General features: G+C 38.1%; 6 protein-coding genes across 6 annotated transcripts; 4 read left to right on the top strand and 2 right to left on the bottom strand.

Moving 5' to 3' along the window:
- Positions 1-2536: 2536 nt before the first annotated feature.
- On the bottom strand, positions 2537-2770 carry KLLA0_D04181g (uncharacterized protein; the record flags this gene model as incomplete). Its single annotated transcript, XM_002999324.1, has 1 exon — positions 2537-2770. One exon carries the CDS (start codon positions 2768-2770, stop codon positions 2537-2539), a length of 234 nt encoding a protein of 77 aa, XP_002999370.1.
- Positions 2771-5370: 2600 nt separating this feature from the next.
- On the top strand, positions 5371-6924 carry KLLA0_D04158g (uncharacterized protein; the record flags this gene model as incomplete). Its single annotated transcript, XM_453249.1, has 1 exon — positions 5371-6924. The coding sequence occupies one exon, from the start codon at positions 5371-5373 to the stop codon at positions 6922-6924; it is 1554 nt and encodes a 517-aa protein (XP_453249.1).
- Positions 6925-7944: 1020 nt separating this feature from the next.
- Positions 7945-9093, bottom strand: HIF1 (Hif1p; the record flags this gene model as incomplete). Its single annotated transcript, XM_453248.1, has 1 exon — positions 7945-9093. The coding sequence occupies one exon, from the start codon at positions 9091-9093 to the stop codon at positions 7945-7947; it is 1149 nt and encodes a 382-aa protein (XP_453248.1).
- Positions 9094-9790: 697 nt separating this feature from the next.
- Positions 9791-11278, top strand: CDC3 (septin CDC3; the record flags this gene model as incomplete). The annotated part of the gene is made up of 1 exon (XM_453247.1): positions 9791-11278. The coding sequence occupies one exon, from the start codon at positions 9791-9793 to the stop codon at positions 11276-11278; it is 1488 nt and encodes a 495-aa protein (XP_453247.1).
- A 666-nt stretch (positions 11279-11944) lies between these two features.
- On the top strand, positions 11945-15403 carry KLLA0_D04092g (heavy metal translocating P-type ATPase; the record flags this gene model as incomplete). The annotated part of the gene is made up of 1 exon (XM_453246.1): positions 11945-15403. One exon carries the CDS (start codon positions 11945-11947, stop codon positions 15401-15403), a length of 3459 nt encoding a protein of 1152 aa, XP_453246.1.
- Positions 15404-16940: 1537 nt separating this feature from the next.
- On the top strand, positions 16941-21647 carry BPT1 (ATP-binding cassette bilirubin transporter BPT1; the record flags this gene model as incomplete). Its single annotated transcript, XM_453244.1, has 1 exon — positions 16941-21647. One exon carries the CDS (start codon positions 16941-16943, stop codon positions 21645-21647), a length of 4707 nt encoding a protein of 1568 aa, XP_453244.1.
- Positions 21648-21948: the final 301 nt, after the last annotated feature.

The following is a 21948-nucleotide window of genomic DNA, read 5'->3' as shown; positions in this document are numbered from 1 at the left end:
ACGCTCTTCTTCCAAGGTACCACCGCCTATTCCATGATTAATGACATCGCATAGGTGCAAAGTAGGGAAAACGGCAGAAGAAACATGCTTTACGTGATTAAAGGATAGAAGATATGGCGAATGAGCACAAAAGAGCCGGAATTAATATTTTCCATCTCGTCTAACTACAGAAATAATGAGAAATATGTTTTGATTATAGGTACCATGTTAACTAATGGAAGTTCCTCGTACATTTATTGAAGTTTTACTCCCGCATTGTAAAGGAAAGTAGCTTAGCATTTTCTTTCTGCTCATAAGCCAGATTTTAGTGATGACTTTTCGAGTTCATATTCAATCTTTAACTTCTTTCCTATAGTTGGTATCTTTAGACTATGTAGTCTATGTGTCTGAAAAATCAGAGGGCTATTGTAGTTTCATAGTATTATTACCCACGGTCTAAGTTTTGAGAATCATTTGGTGCCCTTGTTCGTTTCTTATTTGTTATTTGCTCTACTACATCATACCATTCTGCAAGAATAAAATGTTCGATTTGACATTTTTCACACCAATCTCGCGTTACTTAGCTTCCACATAAAACAAAAACAAGGATCAATGCCAACTGGCATTTAGTGATTCAAAAGTAATCCTCCATAGTACCAAAAAGACAAACTAGTTATTCAGTTGCACGTTTTGGGGCTCATTCATAGAGCCCTTCATATGTTCTCTACTCTTTGTTCGTATTTTCGGGTTTAGAATCGGTTCTACAAATTAAAAACGTAAAACAGATCACAAGAAAAGTCTTTATTATGGTTACTCCATTCTAGTCAGAGAATGCAGCGTCGGAAAATCCTTTGTTTCGACTGCCTTACAGAGAGCACAGAGTCCCGTGTGAGACTTCTAACAGTAGCATTCTTGTTTGGGACATTATTTTCCACTTTAGTTCCAGGCCTAATCTCTGTGCCTAATGGCCATTTATATTTTTTTCGTATTCTCGTCCCAAAATATAGATTCAATTCCGCATCAAACTGGTAAAGAATATCCAGTAAAATACTGTAGTACTTGTATACGTAATATATATCTTCGACTAAAAACTATAGTTGGATCAGTGCCTTTTTTCTCTCAATATACTTACGTCCCGTTGCAGGATTTCTCTCAAGAAGCATTTTACTAAAAGGCGTATCTCGTATATTCATCCCTCCGACATTCTTTGAGAGTAATAAAAATATAAAATCGAGCATCAGTTAGATTCACTTGTAGTCCACTTCTTAACTACCAGTGCGCAATATTGGATAGATATATGCACGTCAAGAATTTCTGCGTGATGCTTCGCCTATTTTTCAAAAAGAATTTGGATTATTTTTAAATGCTGACTCTCCTTTGACTGGTATCAGTTTTTGTCCGATTCATCTACTTTATCTTTTCTTTATGATTGTCGCTAGAAATGGGGGGAACATCTTTCTTTCTTAAACCTCAGGTTTTTCTATGTTCAATGTTGATTTTGTTTCCATTGGCGGATTCTCATCGGAACTTAAAAACAAAAAAAAAATAATTCTTTCAACGACAACAATTCATCGGTTTTTACTTTCCGAAGAGCTGCCAGACACTACTGCATATGTTTAATGGACATTGCCGCTTTGAAATTAAGCCGGTACAATCTACTCTAACATTCATTTTTTACTTTAGAACACAGGGCAAAAACGTTGCCATAGAAATTTCCCAGAAAGGGCGCAGGTCCGGGATATATAGAAATAAACAACAATTTTTTGAGCAGTACATTGCCACCATTGGCAAAATACTGCGCGATGTTCTAACCCTGTTCAACTTTCAATCAGCAGAAACGGACATACAAGAATCATTTCGAAAGTTGAACAAATATCCGAGCAGCGAATAGTACAAGTGAGTAGAGAGGCCGAAGGTGCCTTTGAATTCCTATTATTCCATTCCTGCTTCATTCCGACGTCTTTCAGAGAATCTTTCGAAGTATGCTTTCTACTTTTTGTTATCCCTATATACCCTCAACAACTTTGAAAACCCTAATGATGATCAGTCAGATTTGCAAAAATAAGGCTGTTATTGTAAGAAGTTGGCGACTCCCTTCGTTCAAAACTGTCGCATACCACTGAGACTATTCAAATGTAATTTGTAGTACAGCCAAAGCATTTTGCAGTTTGATTTAAGAGTAAGTATAGGGCCAAAAAAATAGAAAGCATTAACACTCTGCATTCCATGTAAGCAACCATAGTATTTTTTTTTGTAGTTTACTTCCGTTGCTTCATTGGTATAATCCCGATTTCAAGTACTGCTTCTCTTCTTTTGCCGAGAGACATTAGTGTAGGCACCTGGACGCTGCAGTGTCTAGTAATGGCAGCGAAACTCTTTCCATTTCATTTAGCTTCTGTGTTTCTTTTTACTGCTTTTTTTATATTCTTTGCATCCTGCGAAGTGATTTACATTTTTATTTTTCGTCTTTTTCTAGCTGTTCTTTGCGCTACTCCGGCCTCTCTTCAGGCCGTTCAAACTGAAAAGCTTAGTCGTTTTCTCAGAAAAAAAGCTTTATCTAAAGACGGAAAGAGAGTACGGAGGAGACAAAAGAAAAGCCAGCGACAAGAGTTCTCAAAGGCGGGTGAGAAGAAGGAGATACAATGTCTCTTGGGGATAATTTCAACAATTCGTATTCTAATTCATTTTTTTTTGCAGCTTCGCCATAGAATAATCTCTCTCCCTTCTGTCGTTGATTTGACGCAGTAGCATCTTCTGTGATCCTTGATGTGGTTTCCGATACAGATAACATAGAAAGAATTACTGAAAAAGTTATCAAGGAAAGAAGGATTATTATATAAGGAGCCGAACGTCTTTTTCTCGTCCTCTATCTCGCGTCTAATTACTGAGCTATCCTCTCTTTTAGATCGCCTAATTTTTCTTTGCCAAACCCTTATTAGCCAGTTATCAATCAGTTAATTGTGAACTCTCTTGGATCTTAGTGAGGTCTTTTTTTTATTGTCCTTACTTAAGCCCTTAGATATATACTTCTTTCTATTCTACTTGTTCTCCACAGATAGGCAAAAGACAGTTTATTGGAAAAACATTTGACGTCATTTCAGGTATTTTAGTATCTCAGCCATACGACCGAGACTACCTTGATTTGTTTCCTGCTCAACAGTGGAAAAAGTTTAAACAAGAGAGGAGAAATTAAAGTCCGTCCTATTGTTCGAGAGTTCATTATAATTTAGGAGGAGTTTCTTTGTTAATACATTGATTAGAAGAGGCAGGTTTAGTTTCCTGATTGAATATTGATATACTTGCGCAGGCATACATTAGCTTGTTTTTTTATACTTGTCGCAGGGTTTCCATCCAAGTTTATTTGTTCGGCATTCTTCTTCTTTGTTTCGAATACCATCCTCGATTTTGCGTGCATTTCTTTACATTTCACTGTGCACAGAAGTATCCTAGTGCAGCAAAAATTGTCTTTTCTCGAAAAAGAGTCAAAAGAAACGACCGAAGAAAGATAAAACAGGAGCCTGTTATTGAAAACCGCATAGAAAACGCAGAGAAACCATTCTGCGGAAGAAAAAATCCTTTCAATTTCAGTGCAAAAAAAAATCCGTCGAGCATATCCATCCGAAAGATCCTATTTTTAGTTTGCGCACATAAAGAGAGTCTCAACTAGTAACAGTTGCCACGTCTTAGGCTTGTGAGTGGTTTGATATTACGGCAAAGAATCATCACTAAGGAGAAACAAAGAGTATTCTAGTTACTGCATTGATTTCAATCACGCTAAACATTTTAAAGATCCGTGCTTCAGTTTTAGAAGTTGTTCGAGGCATAAAACCAGAGATAAGGCTTTAAAAGAAGACCAAAAGTTGGAATCAGAAAGTCTGTATATTCTTCTCACTGGTTATTAACGTAAGCAGGAAATAAAAGCGCTTTTACGGAGTTAAGTACTAATACATTCATCACACGAGTTATTTTCCGTTTCCTCCTCTGATTCCCTGTCATTTCGTTATTCTGTAATAGTGTTGAAACTGTCTCATTAGGCTGACTCAGTTGAACTTGTATCAACTTTTCGCCTCCTGGAGCCAAAAGAAAATACAACAAGACTTTTCAGCAGTATAAAGTATCTGCATACATTTTTCGTACTAGAATCACTACGGCCTTTCTCAAGTGTACTTTTTTCTTCTCCTTCCAGTCTTTTTCTTTTCTGGTTTCTTTGCTGATTACGTTTCTATTATTATTTCCATATTTTTGCGGATTAATATCCGTTGTTCTGCTGCATGTTCGTGTAATTCTTTTCGTTCGAGGCCAAAAAACGCACGCACACACGCACACACGCACATATTCCACATCAAAAGGTTTCTTCCCTTTTTTGGGTGTGCGCAAATTTCTTTTTTCGCTTGGAACTATACTATAGGGAACTAAAAAAAACGCAGAAAACCGATTCCTAACATACTTGCCAGTTGTTTCCAGCTACCAAGCTTACTGAGAAAGGCAAAGAACTACGGGCTGACTGAACTGGTTGTCAAGCACTGCTAGATCAAGAACAGATTTACAGGGAAAATTTCTTGGAAAAACGCAAAACCCAAAATTGACAGCAGCGCACCATAGCAGCGGAAACACTGAAATAGAACAATCGAAAGATATTACATCATCCATTGTTTTCAGTTGTTTTGTTATATATATTTTTTTTTTCGGTTTTTCGAATAATTTGTGAAGTTGGTTGGTATTCGATAGTTTTTTTCTTGAGAAAGAATACCTTAAAACAAGAAAGATCGAGCGAAACCTTAACATCACGCATTCTAAACCACAATAGGTCTTGATTTCCAATCAAAAGTTTGGACCTGCTGGTACGTTTTTTGAATCAGAAGCAAGGAATTAGAACCATTGGACACGAGAGGCGAACGATCGGGCCGAGAAAGTAAGGTTTTAGTACGTTAAGTTCAAATACGGCAGCAAGATACTTCCGACTGTCTTTTTTTTTTGTCCCTTCAAGCCAAAAAGTCCACTGCTAATTATCGTTTGGTATTTTCTTTGATCGGTTCCATTCTTCGTTCCTAAACCCTCCTCATCCCCTTCGAAGAGATCTTTGTTGATTCTTTCTTCTCTGTTCTGGTTTAGTTCTTTTCGTTACATCGTTACATTCTATTCTATACCTTAAAACTGTTAAGTACCGAGCGAAAACAATTGATTACGATAATTTGAAAAACAGCAGAATTGAAAGAGGATTTTAGAGGTTAAAAGACACGTACAATCTACCTCATCGGCGAGATCATACGGTATTCAGGCTTTTGAGTTATCCCGTATTCAGTGTGTATTTTTTGCGCCCCTTCGTAAGGTCATTGTACTCGAGACCTCTATTTCTTCCAAATTTTGTACCCATATCTTTTCGTATCGAAAATGAAACCACCTAAAACAAAGGGTAAACAGAATAAAAGACAGGATGCTGCGCCTACAAGTTCGCCGAAGGATATTGAAGAGAGTACTTCTGTGAAAGCGGAGAGTGAGGATTCGGTATCGACAGAGTCAACGGCTTCAGATCAGATGTCCACGTCATCTCTAACAAAAAAGACGATAAAGGGACTTTGGTCAGCAGAAGAGGATAAAATGTTATTAAGTTTAATTGAAGTATATGGTCCTTCTAGATGGGTAGAGATTTCACATCAATTGAAAACACGTACTGCCAAGCAATGTAGAGAGAGATACCATCAGAACCTTCGACCAAATTTGAATAAGAGTCCTATATCAATAGAAGAAGGTGATGCCATCAAAGGCCTAGTAGCGAAGCATGGATTCCGTTGGACTTTGATAGCGAAGCTTCTCAATACTAACAGAAGTGATAACTCAATAAAAAATTGGTGGAAAACAAACGTGAAAAAGAAGCAACGTAATGTGTTCCGAGATTCAAACCCCTCAGGAACAATGGCGAAAGATTTTGACATGATGGCTGGTCCAGAAATCAATCCACATCTACTTCATGGCGGCAGTCCACAGTTTTTAAAGAATCATCACCCTCATGACCGTGATCCTAGTTCTTCATGTGAATCAAACTCTCCAAAATCGGATTGTTCATCTCCCATAGATCATATTTCCAATCGAAGAAATTATGTCTCTCCAATAGATCAGTACGGTCAAAGACTTCAATTGCATTCCCATCCTCATTTCGTGCATATGCTACCGATGGGACCAAATTTTATCCAACGGCCACTATTACCCCAAGATATGCACAATAATCATCGGGGGATAGCAGTGCAGCCTTACATACCATATCCTCAGTATGCTCCAGCTACTCATATGTCTGCCAATATGTTTCCTATTTTAGTTCACAACGCCAATGTTCAAGTGGAAACTGTCAGTAATGATAATACTCATAATAATCATAATGATAATACCACTAATATAAATGACGGTGTCAGCAATACTATCCACACTCAGAGCATCAACCATGGCAGTGATGCTTCGACGGAAATTCAACATCATATGTATGCCAGCCTACCTCCTCCAATAGGCACCTATATGGGTCCTATCATCCCGCATTCTCATTTGATGCCACCGCAAACTCTCAGTCAAGGAGCAGGAACCATACCAGCGAAGATAGAGGAAACACAACCAGCTCAACCTATAATGCAACATCCGAACTTGCCAGTTCAGCAAACACAACCACAGCAACTAATTAGAATTCCTCACGGTACTGGCACTGAAACGAAGGATTCAAAATTCGTTGTACCATCCTCTCCAATGGCTAATACTTCTGTGCAACACATGCCAATGTCGAACATTCCGAATTCACCGGCAATACAGCAAAACTTCAGTGAAAAAACAGAGGCTTCAACCGGTGTCGATACCTCCCATCACGTCACTGAACCTCCTTCTAATAAACTACCATCCTTCGAAGAATTGACCCAGAAAATGAAACTAAATAATTCATCCAATAATAACCCTAACTTAAAATAATATTATGTTCTGTGATTAAACCTTAATTCATTAATTAATAAACTTCATCCAAACGGATATCAAGCATTCAGTTGCAATAGTATAACAATCTTCGAAGGACATTGATTCTTCCACAATGGCAAGTGGAAAGGGAATCAGATAAAACTAGAGTTAAAACTTAATAGTTTGAACTAATTTTTTTTTTTAACTTTCGCTTGCCTGTTATTATTGCTTCACTCATTGTCGCTTTTTGCTGCCCTTTCCTGGCAAAGTTATATCTGTTTGAAATTCATCAGAATTGCCGTAAACTGGATTCTTGCCATCCTTTTCAACTTTTCTTTTCCAGTACCCAGTGCATCACACAAAACACCTATGAACTCCCTTCTTACGGAATCTTGCCCCTCCGACACAGTAAGTGGGAACGGATATGCAAACGAATCTCAAAAAACCGTTCCATCTTTTTCTAAATCTAGGTGCAGAAAGCCGCGCAAGAGAAAAATTATTCACCAAAAAAATAATTTATCTTGCTTCCCTTCTACATGTGGCAGCTTCCTTGTTTATTTTTGAAAGCCATAAAAAGGATGGCTCTCAAAAACATACTGTATTGGTATCATTCTGCTTCCTGAGTTAATAGCCAGAAATATCAACATATAAAGGAGAGAGATTATCGAATGATGTCAATTATCAGCCTTTTATCGTGGAATGTTGTGGTAATTCGTTAAACGTAACTTATATCATCGTTTGCTCCCCTCCTGTAATCACTAGTGCTTTCATTAAAGGCTCGTCTTGTGTCTCATTTATTGATCTCTGCATTTGCTTTGTTTCCTGTTTTATTCCGGTGGTTAAAACATAAAATCACCTCGTAATATTACTATTTTGGTGTTATCTTTGGTTGTGTGACTGTCACTGCTTCTCTTAGACATACTTCCTTATTATGTTTGCACCAAGAGTAATCTCATACACTCTTAAAAGAACTTCATTATATAATACAAATATATTTAGACGCATATGCATATTCTCTTCTCGTTATCATTTACGGATTCAATTCTTCGCTTTCTTGGAAGTTTCTGCAGATTCAGAAATGTCGTTTGATTTCCTCTTCTTGACCATAGAAGTGAGATCATTGACAGGGGCTTCGTTCGATTTGGCCGGCGCGGAAGAGGCCTCGGTAGAGGAGGCTGTTACGGAGTGAATCGTAGACAATAAGTCGTTTTTCAAGGATTGCATTTGGGCCTCAGATTCTTCTAGCTCCTTTAGTTTGGTTTGTAACTCATTCAATAGATCCTTCTGGTCCTCATCCTCTTTATCGACTGTTTTACATCTTTGTTTTAATAATTCAATACATTTCTGTAAATTTGACGTACATTTTTTGAATTGGTCTGGATCAAACTCAAGTGCAAGTGAGATCTTATAATATGATTCTATAATAGATCTATCGATTGGATCCTTGGTTTCAAATAATTCTCTCCTTAATTTCAAACATTCTTCGAAATCATGAGAAGCCTGAGAGAAATTTTCGCATTCTAGTGAGACTTCACCCAACAGGTCATAACATTCAGATAGTTTTAATTTTAGATCCTCGTTGTCTGGTGTTTCTTTCAAACTGGATTCATAGTATGACCTTGCAAGCTCTAGAATCTCCCATGCGTTTTCGAAATCATCTTTGTCAACTTCCTCTTGGCCTTCGACTTGATCTTCTTCCTCTTGCTCCTGATCTTGTTTTTGTTCTTCCTCTTCCTCTTCCTCCTCCTCCTCCTCCTCCTCCTCTTCCTCTTCCTCTTCCTCTTCCTCTTCCTCCTCCTCTTCTTCTTCTTCTTCTTCACCAAATTGAATCAGCCCAGGTCCTTTCGAGGCAGAATCATCTTCGTCTTGTTCTTCGTTATGTTCATCCCTCTTAACATTAGATCCCATACCAAAGACATCAGACCTGCTCAAAGCCAATTGGTACAATGCCTTACCATACAAAAACAAATATTCAGGGTTTGGATTCTCATTCTCACTGTCATACAATTGATTTAAATCTGCATAAGAATCGACTGCAAGTTCATAATTCTTACCAGCATAGTGCTTGGCTCCTTCTGTCAATAATTTATCAAACTTGTCCGACATTTTAGATTCAATTCTACGATAATGGACTGAAATTGTTAAACAATTGATTTGCAGTGTGTGATTGCTAACAGCAGCAATCATTAAAACACGCAAACAATTTAAATAATGCACAGAGACGCGTAATATTCATCGCATTGCGCAATTGCTTAAAATACATGTCGTTATCAAAGAAATCAAACCGGTGAATCCAAATCACGTGATTGATTTAAAACTTGTGTAAATTTACAATAACCGGGTAACTGTTGACACGTGACTTAGGAATTCTTACGCCTCGAATCTAAAACACCTTGCTTGAATACCGTTCCATTGCAATGGACTCTACACTGAAAGAAAAAGACAAAGGCCGTAAATACTAGCCAATATATACATCCAAAAATAGGGCAGATGATATTGAAGCCAAATCAACTAAAGGAGACTTGCTTAAAGTAGTTTTACGTCTGTATGTACTTCTTATTTCTGTGCCTATTCAGTATCTTATTTTTGCTTCTTTTCTTCCTTTTCTATATTGACAGATCGATGTCTCGAAGAAATTTACAAAGAACGCGATTTAAAACCTAAACCACAAATATAGAAATTTAAATCGAGTAGATTATCTGGTTTATTATTTATAATTTTATACACGTAAATTCGGTTTTGATCTGGATCAACAGCATACACAGGTGTCAAGTCTTACTTTGAAAGTTGTTTAAAAGCCTCGGTTTAGGAGTGCATTGAATATCAGGCTAGCCAACAACCATAGCAGTGTGTGAAAGAAAACTGGAAAATATTATTATCCACAATGGCAGAAGTTATTAACGATACAGTCAAGTCAGAAGCTATTTCATTGAAGCATGAGGACTCCGTAGCTACTGGATTGGACAGCGTGAATCAAGACAACAATGTTGAGCAGACTTTTTCAGATGCAAATGGTGATGAAATCGCGCCAGCTGTGCAAGAATCAAATGGTACATTGGGCCAAGTTTTGCCCGATCAGCCAAACCTCAAGGTTGTTCGTCGTATCATCAATGGATACGTGGGCTTTGCTAATTTACCCAAACAATGGCATAGAAAGTCAATTCGTCGTGGATTCAACCTGAATTTGTTATGTGTTGGTTACAAAGGGTTGGGTAAATCTACGTTGATAAATACGTTGTTCAACAGAGAGTTGTACGAGCAAGACGCTCTATCCCATGGAGTACAGTCTTTAGATTTGGGTGATGGTAATGGCAACGATGTCAGTGTCAAGAAGGAAAATGGTGAAAACGGTCCAGCAGAAGAAAACAAAGTCAAGATCGAAACCGTTTCAGCTGAAATCGAAGAAAATGGAGTGAAATTGCAATTGACCGTGGTTGATGCACCAGGATTTGGTGATTCTATTGATAACACAGATTCATGGAAGCCAATTGTGGATGAAATAAATCGTAGATTCGACCAATATCTCGAGTCTGAAAACAAGATTCAAAGAACTACTTTGCAAGATAACAGGATTCATGCTTGTCTCTACTTTATCGAACCTACTGGTCATGGTTTGAAGCCGTTGGATTTGGAATTCTGCAAGCAGGTTCATTCCAAATGTAACTTGATCCCCGTTATCGCCAAATCTGACATCTTAACTGACGAAGAAATTGTCACTTTCAAAGCCACCATCAAGAAACAACTAGAACAAGCCAACGTGCAGTTGTTTGAACCACCTCAATATTCTATGCTGGGAGATGAAACTTCAACTGAAAACATCTTTGAAAAGATTCCTTTTGCCATTGTCGGTTCCACTGAACAAGTCACTACAGAAGACGGTAGAAAAGTTAGAGGTAGGGCTTACCCATGGGGTGTCATCGAAGTTGACAACACAAAACATTCTGATTTTGTATATTTAAGAGATCTATTAATTAGACAATACTTGGAAGAATTACGCGAAAGGACTAACAAAGTATTATACGAAAAATATAGATCTGAAAAGCTATTAGGATTGGGTATCAAACAAGACAACAGTGTCTTCAAGAATTTCGATCCAGAAACTAGACAAAAGGAGGAAAAACAACTACACGAAGTCAAACTAGCTAAATTGGAAGCTGAAATGAAGGCAGTATTCCAACAGAAAGTTGAAGAAAAGGAAAAGAAGTTACAGAAATCTGAAGCTGAATTGTTCGCTAGACACAAGGAATTGAAGGATAAGCTTACAAGCCAACTAAAAGCGTTAGAAGAAAAGAAGCGTCAACTTGAACTTTCCCTTGCTAACCAACCAACAAGCTCTCCAATTCCTGCTAAGAAGAAAGGCTTCTTACGTTAAGAAATGAGTAAGATGATAAATATAGTATAGTCTTCGTGAACTTCATCTGTATTTCACAAGATCTCCAGACATGTCTTTATTTTCTTTACATCCGTCTATCTTTTATCTAAATGTATAACTACGAATCTCAATAACTAAGCCAGCTGAAGCTAACTAATCAACACAATGTCAACGAGTGTAATGCATCACCATACAGTACATGTAACAAAGCAAAACGGTTAAGTGCCCAGCTAGCTGCGACACAACTAACGTAAATTTTGTGGGTCTGTTAATGCGGTTAAATCAAGGTAATTCGCACAGTTTAGTAGGGAGATTTCGACTTGCCTTTTTTCTGTCGCTTTCGGTCGTTGAGAGATTACTGCTGTACTCGACTCTTTTACTAAAGCCCAAGAGGGAAAAAAAAAAAGGAAAGTCAATAAAGGTAAAGAAATATGTATGTGGATGTAGTAAGTGCAACTCAGTATGATAATATGTAAGCGTTCAGCATAAATCTCTCGAAATACTTATATAAAGAGAGGCTGTACTATTCCTACCTTCAATAAGATAATGAACTGTATTTATGAACTCGGACATGATTACTTTTAGTCGATACCATCTGTTCAAATTATATATCGCAAAGACGCTATCAATTGAATAATCTTGAAATTCCCACGCAGTGTAACCACGATGAGGAAATCACATCATATTAAAGTAAAACTGAGGGATCACACTTCAGTGAAGAGCGAAGAAACTATAAAATCCGTGTTGGGTAAAACAGCGAGCTCAATAAAATATCTTAAAGACGGTGATTCTATTTATTTCAAATCCAATGAAGATGTTAGAGACATCCGGAACAGACTCACAAGGGCGGGGTTGATCGTCGACCGTATATCAGTGAACGGCGAAGAGGACCTTGAGTTCAAAGATTTAGATCTTGAGGCAGGAAGTAGCTCTTCAATTGATGCCAAAGAGTCTGCTGGTGATGATAGCATCCCTTGGCGTTCAGATGAGGCTGGTAAAGTACACTATAGAGCGCAGTTTGTTCTTGGTAGCAATGAAAACATTGATACCATAATCAATGTGATTAAAGGGAAATCATTAGTGACTTCTATCAATCACGATGAGAACAACCTTTTTGCAATTGTCCCTAACAAAAACATCTGTCAAGATATCATCAATGTGGTCAGAGACCATAACATTTCAATCCAGTTGAAGGATATTTTGCCAGTGCATACCGAAAAGAAATATAAGGTCACCGCATCAATCGGCGGTATTACATGTGCAGCATGTGCATCATCTATTACCAATGCTGTATCTGATCTTGACTTTGTCTCTGATGTTGCTGTTAATGTTGTCAGCAAAGTTGGTGTGTTTATTTTAGATTCCGATGACCAGAGCAAGCTTGATCAGTTAAAAGAGACTGTAGAAGACTGTGGGTTTGTTTATGAAGCCGTTGGATCTCCTACTTTAACAAATCACATTTCAGTGAAGTCACCTGCCAGACATGTCACTGTAAAGATTGAAGGGATGTTCTGTTCAAATTGTCCCGTACGTACGATTAAATCTTTGCTTGACATCGCTAATGCAGAGTTAATTATTGACAATACTGATGAATTAACTTTGAAGCATCCGTACATTAAGTTTACGTATATTCCTAATGTTGAACGAGGCATTACCATCAGAAATATATTCAGCAAGATCACAGAAGAATTGACTACTGAGGAGCATAAGGATATTAAAGTTGTCATCGTAAAGGAAGTTACTTTGGAGGAACACTTGAAAGAAATGGCGAAGAAAGAAACTTGGAGTATTGCAAAGAGATTAATTGCTGTTACTGTAATGGCCATCCCTACCTTTGCTTTTGGTATTGTCGGCATGGCGTTATTACCTTCGAGTAATAAGTTTAGAGAATGGGTGGATGAACCGACTTGGGTAGGTAATGTATCAAGGGTCGTTTGGATCTTATTTATTATCAGTACGCCAGTTTACTTCTTTGTAGCGGATATCTTTCACAGAAAAGCCGTCAAAGAGATCTACTCACTTTGGAAACACTCCAACAACTGGAAAAGGCGCCTATTCAGATTCGGAAGTATGAATCTTCTAATGTCACTAGGAACAACTGTTGCATATTTTGCCAGTATTGCTCTCTTAGGAATTGCAGCAAGTAGACCAAGAGATACATCAGACAGCCGCATGCATAAAGGTTTGTCAACAACTTACTTTGACTCTGTTGTATTTTTAACTTTCTTTTTACTCATCGGCCGTTTGTTGGAGAGTCTTGCTAAGACTAAAACAGCATCAGCTATTAGTAATTTGAGCTCATTTAAGCAAGAAACAGCCACCTTGATGCAGAAAGTGGGCGACCAATACCAAGAAGTTGAAACTGTGCAAATCCAATATTTGGAACTCGGAGACTACATCAAAATATCTCCTGGCCAATCTCCTCCTTTAGATTCAATCATACTCGAAGGTGAGACCGAGTTTGACGAAAGTGCCTTAACTGGTGAATCCATTCCAATGGTGAGGTTAAGGGGAGATCAGATTTTTGCTGGTACCGTTAATGTCGGTTCTAGTTCGGTTATTGCTAAAGTATCATCTTTTGATGGTGAATCTTTGCTTGATCAAATCGTAAATACTGTGCGGGACGGTCAATTGAATCGTGCCCCTATCGAACGTCTAGCAGATATTTTAACAGGATACTTTGTTCCTATTATCATATTCTTAGCTATTTTGACATGGGTTGTTTGGTTGTCACTTGGCTTATCTGGAAAACTTCCAGAGCACTATTTAGACACCGACATCGGTGGATGGCCCGTATGGTCATTGGAGTTTGCTATTTCAGTGTTTGTCATTGCATGTCCGTGCGGCATCGGTCTTGCTGCGCCGACTGCTCTATTTGTTGGGTCTGGTATGGCTGCCAAATTTGGTATTCTATGTCGTGGTGGTGGTGCCGCATTCCAGGAAGGTTGCAAAATTGCAATTGTTTGTTTCGACAAAACAGGTACCTTAACGCTAGGGAACGAAATGAAGGTAACTAACTATTCACTACATGGAGATGAAAAATTAGCTAAGATAGGCATTGAGGTGACAAGAGATATGGAATCTGGATCTAGACATCCATTGGCTATTGGTGTAAAGAAGTTCATTGACAATACATTTGGTAAAAAGACAGGAACCGTCAAAGTACCCGATCCAGTTGAAATCACTGGCGGTGGATTAAAAGGTGAGATAATTATAGATAATGACCTATCTTTACCAGACGCTCGTATTTGGAAGGAAGTCGACCCCGAAATGGCAATTGTTGGGAACGAAAGACTCTTAAGAGATTATAAATGTCACTTAACTTCTGAACAGCTGAAGCTGCTTGCTGAATGGAAAGCAAGAGGTAAGAGCCTTATGGTTACAGCGATCAAAAGTAGATCATATTTTGGTAATGATAATTTCTACCCGGTAATGATGTGTGCAGCAAAAGACGAAATAAGACCTGAGGCAAAAGATGTGATCAAAGAGTTGAGACGTAGTGGCATTGAATGTTGGATGATTTCTGGTGATAATGAAGTGACTGCTAGAGCAGTCGCACAAGAATTGGATATTGATAATGTCATTGCTGAAGTCTTGCCTGAAGAGAAAGCTGCTAAAGTGAAATGGATTCAACATAATAATATCGGGGCCAATGGACATCATAAGGTAGTTGCCATGGTTGGTGATGGTATCAATGATGCACCAGCCCTAGCAGCAGCTGACGTTGGAATTGCGTTGGCCTCGGGGTCTGAACTTGCCATGACCTCATGTGATTTTGTATTGTTATCTCCTATCAATACGCTTGTCTCATTATTGGCACTTTTGAAATTATCTAAAACAGTGTTCAACAGAATTAAATTCAACTTCACCTGGGCTCTAGTCTACAATATGCTTGCCTTACCTATTGCAGCAGGAGTAATTTATCCCTATCATAATACCAGATTATCACCGGTCTGGGCCAGTGCCGCCATGGCACTATCCTCAGTATCTGTGTTACTAAGTAGTCTCGCCTTGAAGTTGTACAATCCAACTCGCTCGCTCCCATCTTCTTTCAAATCAAAGGACAAAGAGAGTAACAGCTATTTGCACCAATATCAACCAATAAGAGATTATATAATGTTTTAATCGACGATATATGGCTATCTATGGAGCGAAAGCTTATATGGACATTTGTCCAAACATTTTCTGCCCAAGTGTACATACTTTTACCAACTCTCTCCCAGTATATAGCAATAATATCTGGTATATAGTACCTTAACGATGGTTTCGATGGTATTTAAAAGAATAACTAAAGAAAGCTCTATGTCTTTTGAGGTTAAACTTGCTTTACCCAACCCATACGTAGCAGAGTTCATTTCGGAGTTTTCTTTGTCACGTGACATAATTCAAACCCCAATCTTTTTGTGGCATTACTATTTCCCAATCAGGCAAACTACGTCACCTGCACGCCGTAACGGTTGAAAGACAATATACTAACCAGAACAGGAACTGAACTCCAAAATGATCTCTTTGACTATCGTTGGCTTACCCCCTTTACCACTGTCTCTCTCCCATATCACCTAGGTCTATTTCCAGACTATTAAGAATACTAGTTGGGCGGGAAAAGTTTAAGCTTATTTCCTCTTTTTGTGGATGTCTATCGCACATTCAAAATTCCTGCAGGAATTTTGAATGTGCACGACATAATGTTGCGCTATACAACAAGAACACCTTCAATCCGATTAGAACGAATATACATTCGATTGATAAACTGCGTGCTCTTTTCTAATGAGATGAGGGATGGATAGCTGTAGCATCTCGTAAGTAAAGCGATTTTTCCTTTCTTTTCTTGGTTTGACGATTGGGTTCACTGTCCGGCAGCTTAAATCCTTTTTATCCATTTATTCCCGCCAGAGCAACGTTATTCCGCTGTTGTGAGACTGCTCAAGATTTACAAGAGTCAAGAATTGCGAGTAAAAGGGTGCGACAAGAAATGATTGGAATCATGAAAACCTGTTCCATCCCAGCACGAAATTGCCGTGTCCATTCCTTCGTTTCGGAAATGCATCTCATCTTACTCATTACTTCATCATACATATTTTCCGCACCTTTACGGTTAAGTAATGACTATAGTATTTATATGTTGATGTGATTTATTGCACAGACACGAAGGAACTTTGTAGAGAATGACCTATTATTATTATAAGTAACGCAGAACAAGAAGAACAGGCAGCGATGTATGTAGTGTTCTTTTTTTTTTTTTCTAAACACCCACAACCGGTTCACACATGAATAGCTGCGTATTGTAAACAGTACTGTTGTGGAAGGATCAGTTACAGATTCCTTCCTCAGACCCTTTGTCTGATGAAATTCTGCAAATAGGTTTTCCTATACCTTAGAAGCTTACTCCTATATATCATCGGGTTCTTGCTACTCGCCCTTATTCTTGATTGTAAATTTTGCCAAGCTTGCATAAATGATCACGAAAAGAAAACCTTTATTTCCATTTTTTACATTTATAAAGGCACTCTCTTCTCAATTGGAATCACAATTGCATTTTGACATATATAAAGACAGCACCTTTTGTTGGAGGAGGCGAGAAAAACAGCGAAAGACAAGGTATATTGTTCGGCGTAAAGACTTGAGAAATTGAGGAAACAGGGCCATAACCTAAACAACACGGATGATCATGTTACAAGTTCCTAATGCTACTTGTGAGTTTGGTTTGAGGCCGTATATCTCGCCCGAAGTAAATGCGTTAAATCCATGCTTTATCTCCTGGGTTTGCGTCATATTTGTGGCTCACTTCATCGCCATCGGAGGCTTCCAGTATGTATCGTTACGAAACAAGGAGACAGGACCGGCTACTTTTGAAACAAAACGGTTCTGGACTTTTAGAAATATGAGCATTTTCCATGTTATACATATGATCAATGTTCTTTTCCAATGTGTACTATTGTTAATCCAATTGAGTTGGGTTAAAGATGAACCGACATGGACTAAGTGGAGCATTTCATTGAATTTGTTCTATGTTGCTATTGTTTATTTGAACTCTACATGGTTAGCCTATTATAAGAGTTCTTGCGCTCAGGGCCATGGATTATTTTATTTTATCATCTACAGTTTCGTCGTTGCCTTTGAAATTGGCCAAAGATACTTCCATGCTGGTACAGAAAGGTACAATGTTATCAAAAATGGTGCCTCTGCCATGATAGTAGATATTTTGTTATGGTTCAATTCTATGTCTATCTTTTGCTATGATACCTTCCTTTTCAAGTGCTCCCCACAATTGACAAATTATTTCGCAGTAAACAATATTTATCCTCCAGTTAACGTTCTAGCTGGGATCTCATTCACCTGGATGAATAAATTGATCATGGACACTTATCATGCTAATAAGATTGAGGATCCTTCTAATATGCCATTGCCACCTTTTGACTTAGACATCGCTGAGGCCACTACTGCCGTCGAAGCTAATTGGGAATACGAACTTTGGACTGATAGGAAATCGCTATTGTTAGCGTTACTAAAGACATTTGGCCCTACAATCGCAATTGCCATGTCATATGAGGTTTCCAGGAGTTTATTATCTGTCATCCAACCTCAATTGTTCAGAAAATTCATCGAAGTTTTCAATCCTGATTCTCGTGACCTTCCTATCTTGAATGGATTCTTTGTTGCCATTGGTTTATTCCTGTTGAGCATTCTTTCTACCATCATTTCCAACCAATTCTTCATCAACATCTTTGAAGCGGGTTTGAAAATTCGTGGTAGTTTAATGTCTTTGGTTTATCAGAAATCCTTGCGTTTATCTGCAGAGGCTCGTGAGGATAAGGCAAACGGTGATGTATTAAATTTAATGTCTGTTGATGTTATCAGAATTCAAAGATTTTTTGAAAACGCTCAGATCTTAGTTGGTTCGCCAATTCAATTGATCGGTGTTTTAATTTCACTTTACGTTTTATTGGGGAATGCCACAATTGGCGGTCTTGTTTCCATTGTTATCATGGTTCCTATCAACAGTTACATGACTAGACTTTATAAAAAGTTGTTCAAGACCCAGATGCAATATAAGGATAAGAGAATTAAAACAGTAACGGAAATTTTGAACAGTATGAAGTCCATCAAATTGTACGCTTGGGAAAAACCAATGTTAGATCGTTTGAATCACGTTCGTAACGATTTAGAATTGCACAATATGAAGAAAATCGCCATTGTCAGTAACTTTATGTTCTTCTGCTGGAACATTGTTCCGTTATTGGTCACTTGTTCCACTTTTGTTTTGTTCTCATATTTAACTGACCAAGTGCTTTCTCCCCAAATTATTTTCCCTTCATTGACCTTGTTTAGTATGTTAAACGACGCTCTGTTCACTGTTCCAACCATGATCAGTAATATTATCGAAATTGGTGTGTCATTAAAAAGATTGAAGGGGTATCTCTTGGCAGAAGAATTGGATACTTCGTTCATCGAACATGCCAGGGCTACTGCGTCTGATCCAACGGTCGAAATCAGCAATGCAGTTTTCTTATGGAAATCTCCAAAAAGTGCAGCCAGTTCTGAGGATACTGATGAGGAAGCTGAAATTAGTTCTCCTGGTGTCGCGTTGAAAAGTATCGAGAATTTTTCGGCTAAGAAGGCACAGTTAACTTGTATTGTTGGTAGAGTTGGTTCGGGTAAAAGTACCTTTTTGCAGGCCATTCTAGGTCAATTGCCATGTGTGTCCAGCGATTCTGCTTCTGGAGTTAAGCCAAAGGTCGTGATAAGAGCAGACAACCTTGCTTATTGTCCACAGCAGCCATGGATTATGAATGCCAGTTTGAAAGATAACATCCTATTCGGTTACAAATACGACGAAGCTATGTATAAAAAGACCATCAAGGCTTGCCAGTTACTACCAGATTTGGAAATTTTACCCGATGGAGATCAGACTTTAGTTGGTGAAAAAGGTATTTCTCTATCTGGTGGACAAAAGGCTAGATTATCATTAGCAAGGGCAGTTTATTCCAGAGCAGACCTTTATTTATTAGATGACGTTTTGAGTGCTGTAGATTCTCATGTATGCAAAAGCATTATTGATGATGTGTTAGACCGCCAGAAAGGTTTGTTGAAGAACAAAACCGTAATTTTGACTACCAATGCAGTTAACGTATTGGTTCACTCCGATATGATTTACTTATTGAAAAACGGTAAGATTGTAGAAAGCAATAGTTACGAGGAAGTGATGTCAAAGGATAGAAATAACGGTGAAAAATCATCGTTAAGGGAAATCATTGAGGAATTCGCTTCAAATGAGAGCGAAGAAACTGCTGAAAAGAAGTCAGAGAGCTCTACGATTGACGATAAAAACGTTGGATCATCATCAGAAGACGATGGTGATTTGGAAGGTGCTCCTCAACCTCCTGAACACTTGTTGAACTATGAAGCTGCCAAAAATCCGGATAACAATACTATCACAGCGTATGAAGAAGATCAGGAAAATGCTGATTTAGCCAGGGTTGCTTCGAGACGGGCTTCTATTGCTACATTAAAGCCAAGGCCCTTGATCGATATGAATAAAGACGAAAGAAAAACTGCTCAAAAGGCAGAAACAAAAGAGGAAGGTAGAGTGAAGTCTTCCGTCTACCTATCATATATTAAAGCGTGCGGTATTCTCGGAGTGGCATTATTCTTTGTTCTAATGATATCGATGAAATTGTTAGACTTAGCAAAGAATTTTTGGTTGAAGCATTGGTCTGAAGACAACTTGACACATGGCGCCAATAAAGATATCTGGAAATATGTTGCTGTGTATGCCTTGATTGGTGTCACATCTTCTGCATTTGAGCTTGCGAGAACCATCATCATGATGTTATTCTGCTCTATAAGAGCATCCAAATTATTCCACAATCAAATGGCTCATTCTGTTGTCATGGCTCCAATGTCTTTCTTTGAAACTACTCCTGTCGGTCGTATCGTTAATAGGTTTTCTTCGGATGTAAATTCTATTGACGAAGACTTCCAGCACATTATTTCATTCTTTTTCCGCTCAATGCTTGACTACTTGATTACGATTGTTATTATCACTGTCAGTATGCCATGGTTTTTGTTGTTCAACACCATTTTGTTGGGTATTTACTATTACTATCAAACGCTTTACGTTGTATTGTCTAGAGAATTGAAGAGATTAACTAGTATTTCATATTCTCCAGTTATGTCATTGCTTAGTGAAACCCTGGGTGGTCATGTTGTTATTAATGCTTACAAACACGCCAATATATTCAATTATTACAACTTTGAAAACATTCAAACTAACATCAATTTCATTTTCAATTTCAGATCAACTAACAGATGGTTATCTATGCGTTTGCAAACGATCGGTGCAGTGATTGTACTAATTACGTCGCTAATGGCGCTAGCTTCACTTGGAACTTCTAATCCAATTAGCGCTGGTTTGATAGGTTTGTTAATGAGTTATGCTCTTCAAGTTTCCTCCTCTTTGATGTGGATCATCAGAATGGCAGTGAACATTGAAACCACCATTGTTAGTGTGGAAAGAATAATTGAATATCGTGACCTTAAGCCTGAAGGTATACGGGTCATCGAAGATAGCAGGCCACCAAAAAATTGGCCCAAGAGAGGTGAAATTACATTCGAACATTATACTACTAAATACAGAGAAAACTTGGATCCAGTTCTCAAAGATATCGACTTGAGGATTAAGCATCAAGAAAAAATTGGTGTTGTCGGTAGGACCGGTGCTGGTAAGAGTACATTGACTCTAGCCTTATTCAGAATTTTAGAACCTTTTGAAGGCAAAATCACAATCGATGGAATCGATATCTCCACCCTCGGTCTTTATGACTTGAGAAGAAGCTTGTCAATCATTCCCCAGGATGCTCAGGCATTCGAAGGTACTGTCAGAAGTAACCTAGATCCTTTCAATCGTCATACAGATGCTGAAATCTGGAAGGCATTGGAACTGTCTCATTTGAAACCCCATATCGAAAGAATTGTCAGTGAACTTCCAGACGATGAGAATAAGCCCACAGATCTGCTAGACACACAGATCTCAGATAACGGTAACAACTTGTCTATGGGTCAAAGACAGCTACTATGTCTCTCTCGAGCTCTACTAAATCCTTCTAAAATTTTGATTTTGGATGAAGCTACGGCTGCTGTGGATAGGGAAACTGATAAAATCATCCAGGAAACTATCAGAACTGCGTTCAAAGATCGTACTATTTTGACAATCGCACATCGTATTGATACAGTTTTGGATAGTGATAAGATCATGGTATTAGATAAAGGTGAAGTGAAGGAATTCGACACGCCAGACAATCTATTAAAAAACAAAGAATCACTATTTTACGGTTTATGTGAAAAGGGTGGTTATTTGAAAGAAGAGTAATCTTTCTATACTTTCCAATAAAGTCATCAAAAGTACCTGGGTATTAAAGTGAAAACAAAACTATACCGCTCTGTATATATACTCCCGGATTTGATTCTCTCCTGTATACTAATTTATCTCGTTTGTACATTAAAAATATATAATAAAGACAAAAGGACACTTTACGTTTTTGATGTCAGTCGCTTTTCTTCTGCCTTTATATAGAGAGACCCACGAAGAAAATTCCATAAGTGACAGATGTTTTCACCGCAGCAGCTTCAAAGAAATATTCGTGAAATACGGAAACAAATATGGGACAGAA

This window comes from Kluyveromyces lactis, assembly GCF_000002515.2.
Source record: "Kluyveromyces lactis strain NRRL Y-1140 chromosome D complete sequence".
Taxonomy (NCBI): domain Eukaryota; kingdom Fungi; phylum Ascomycota; class Saccharomycetes; order Saccharomycetales; family Saccharomycetaceae; genus Kluyveromyces; species Kluyveromyces lactis.
The sequence above is the reverse complement of the archived record's forward strand: the minus strand, read 5'-3'. Positions and strand labels throughout refer to the sequence as shown.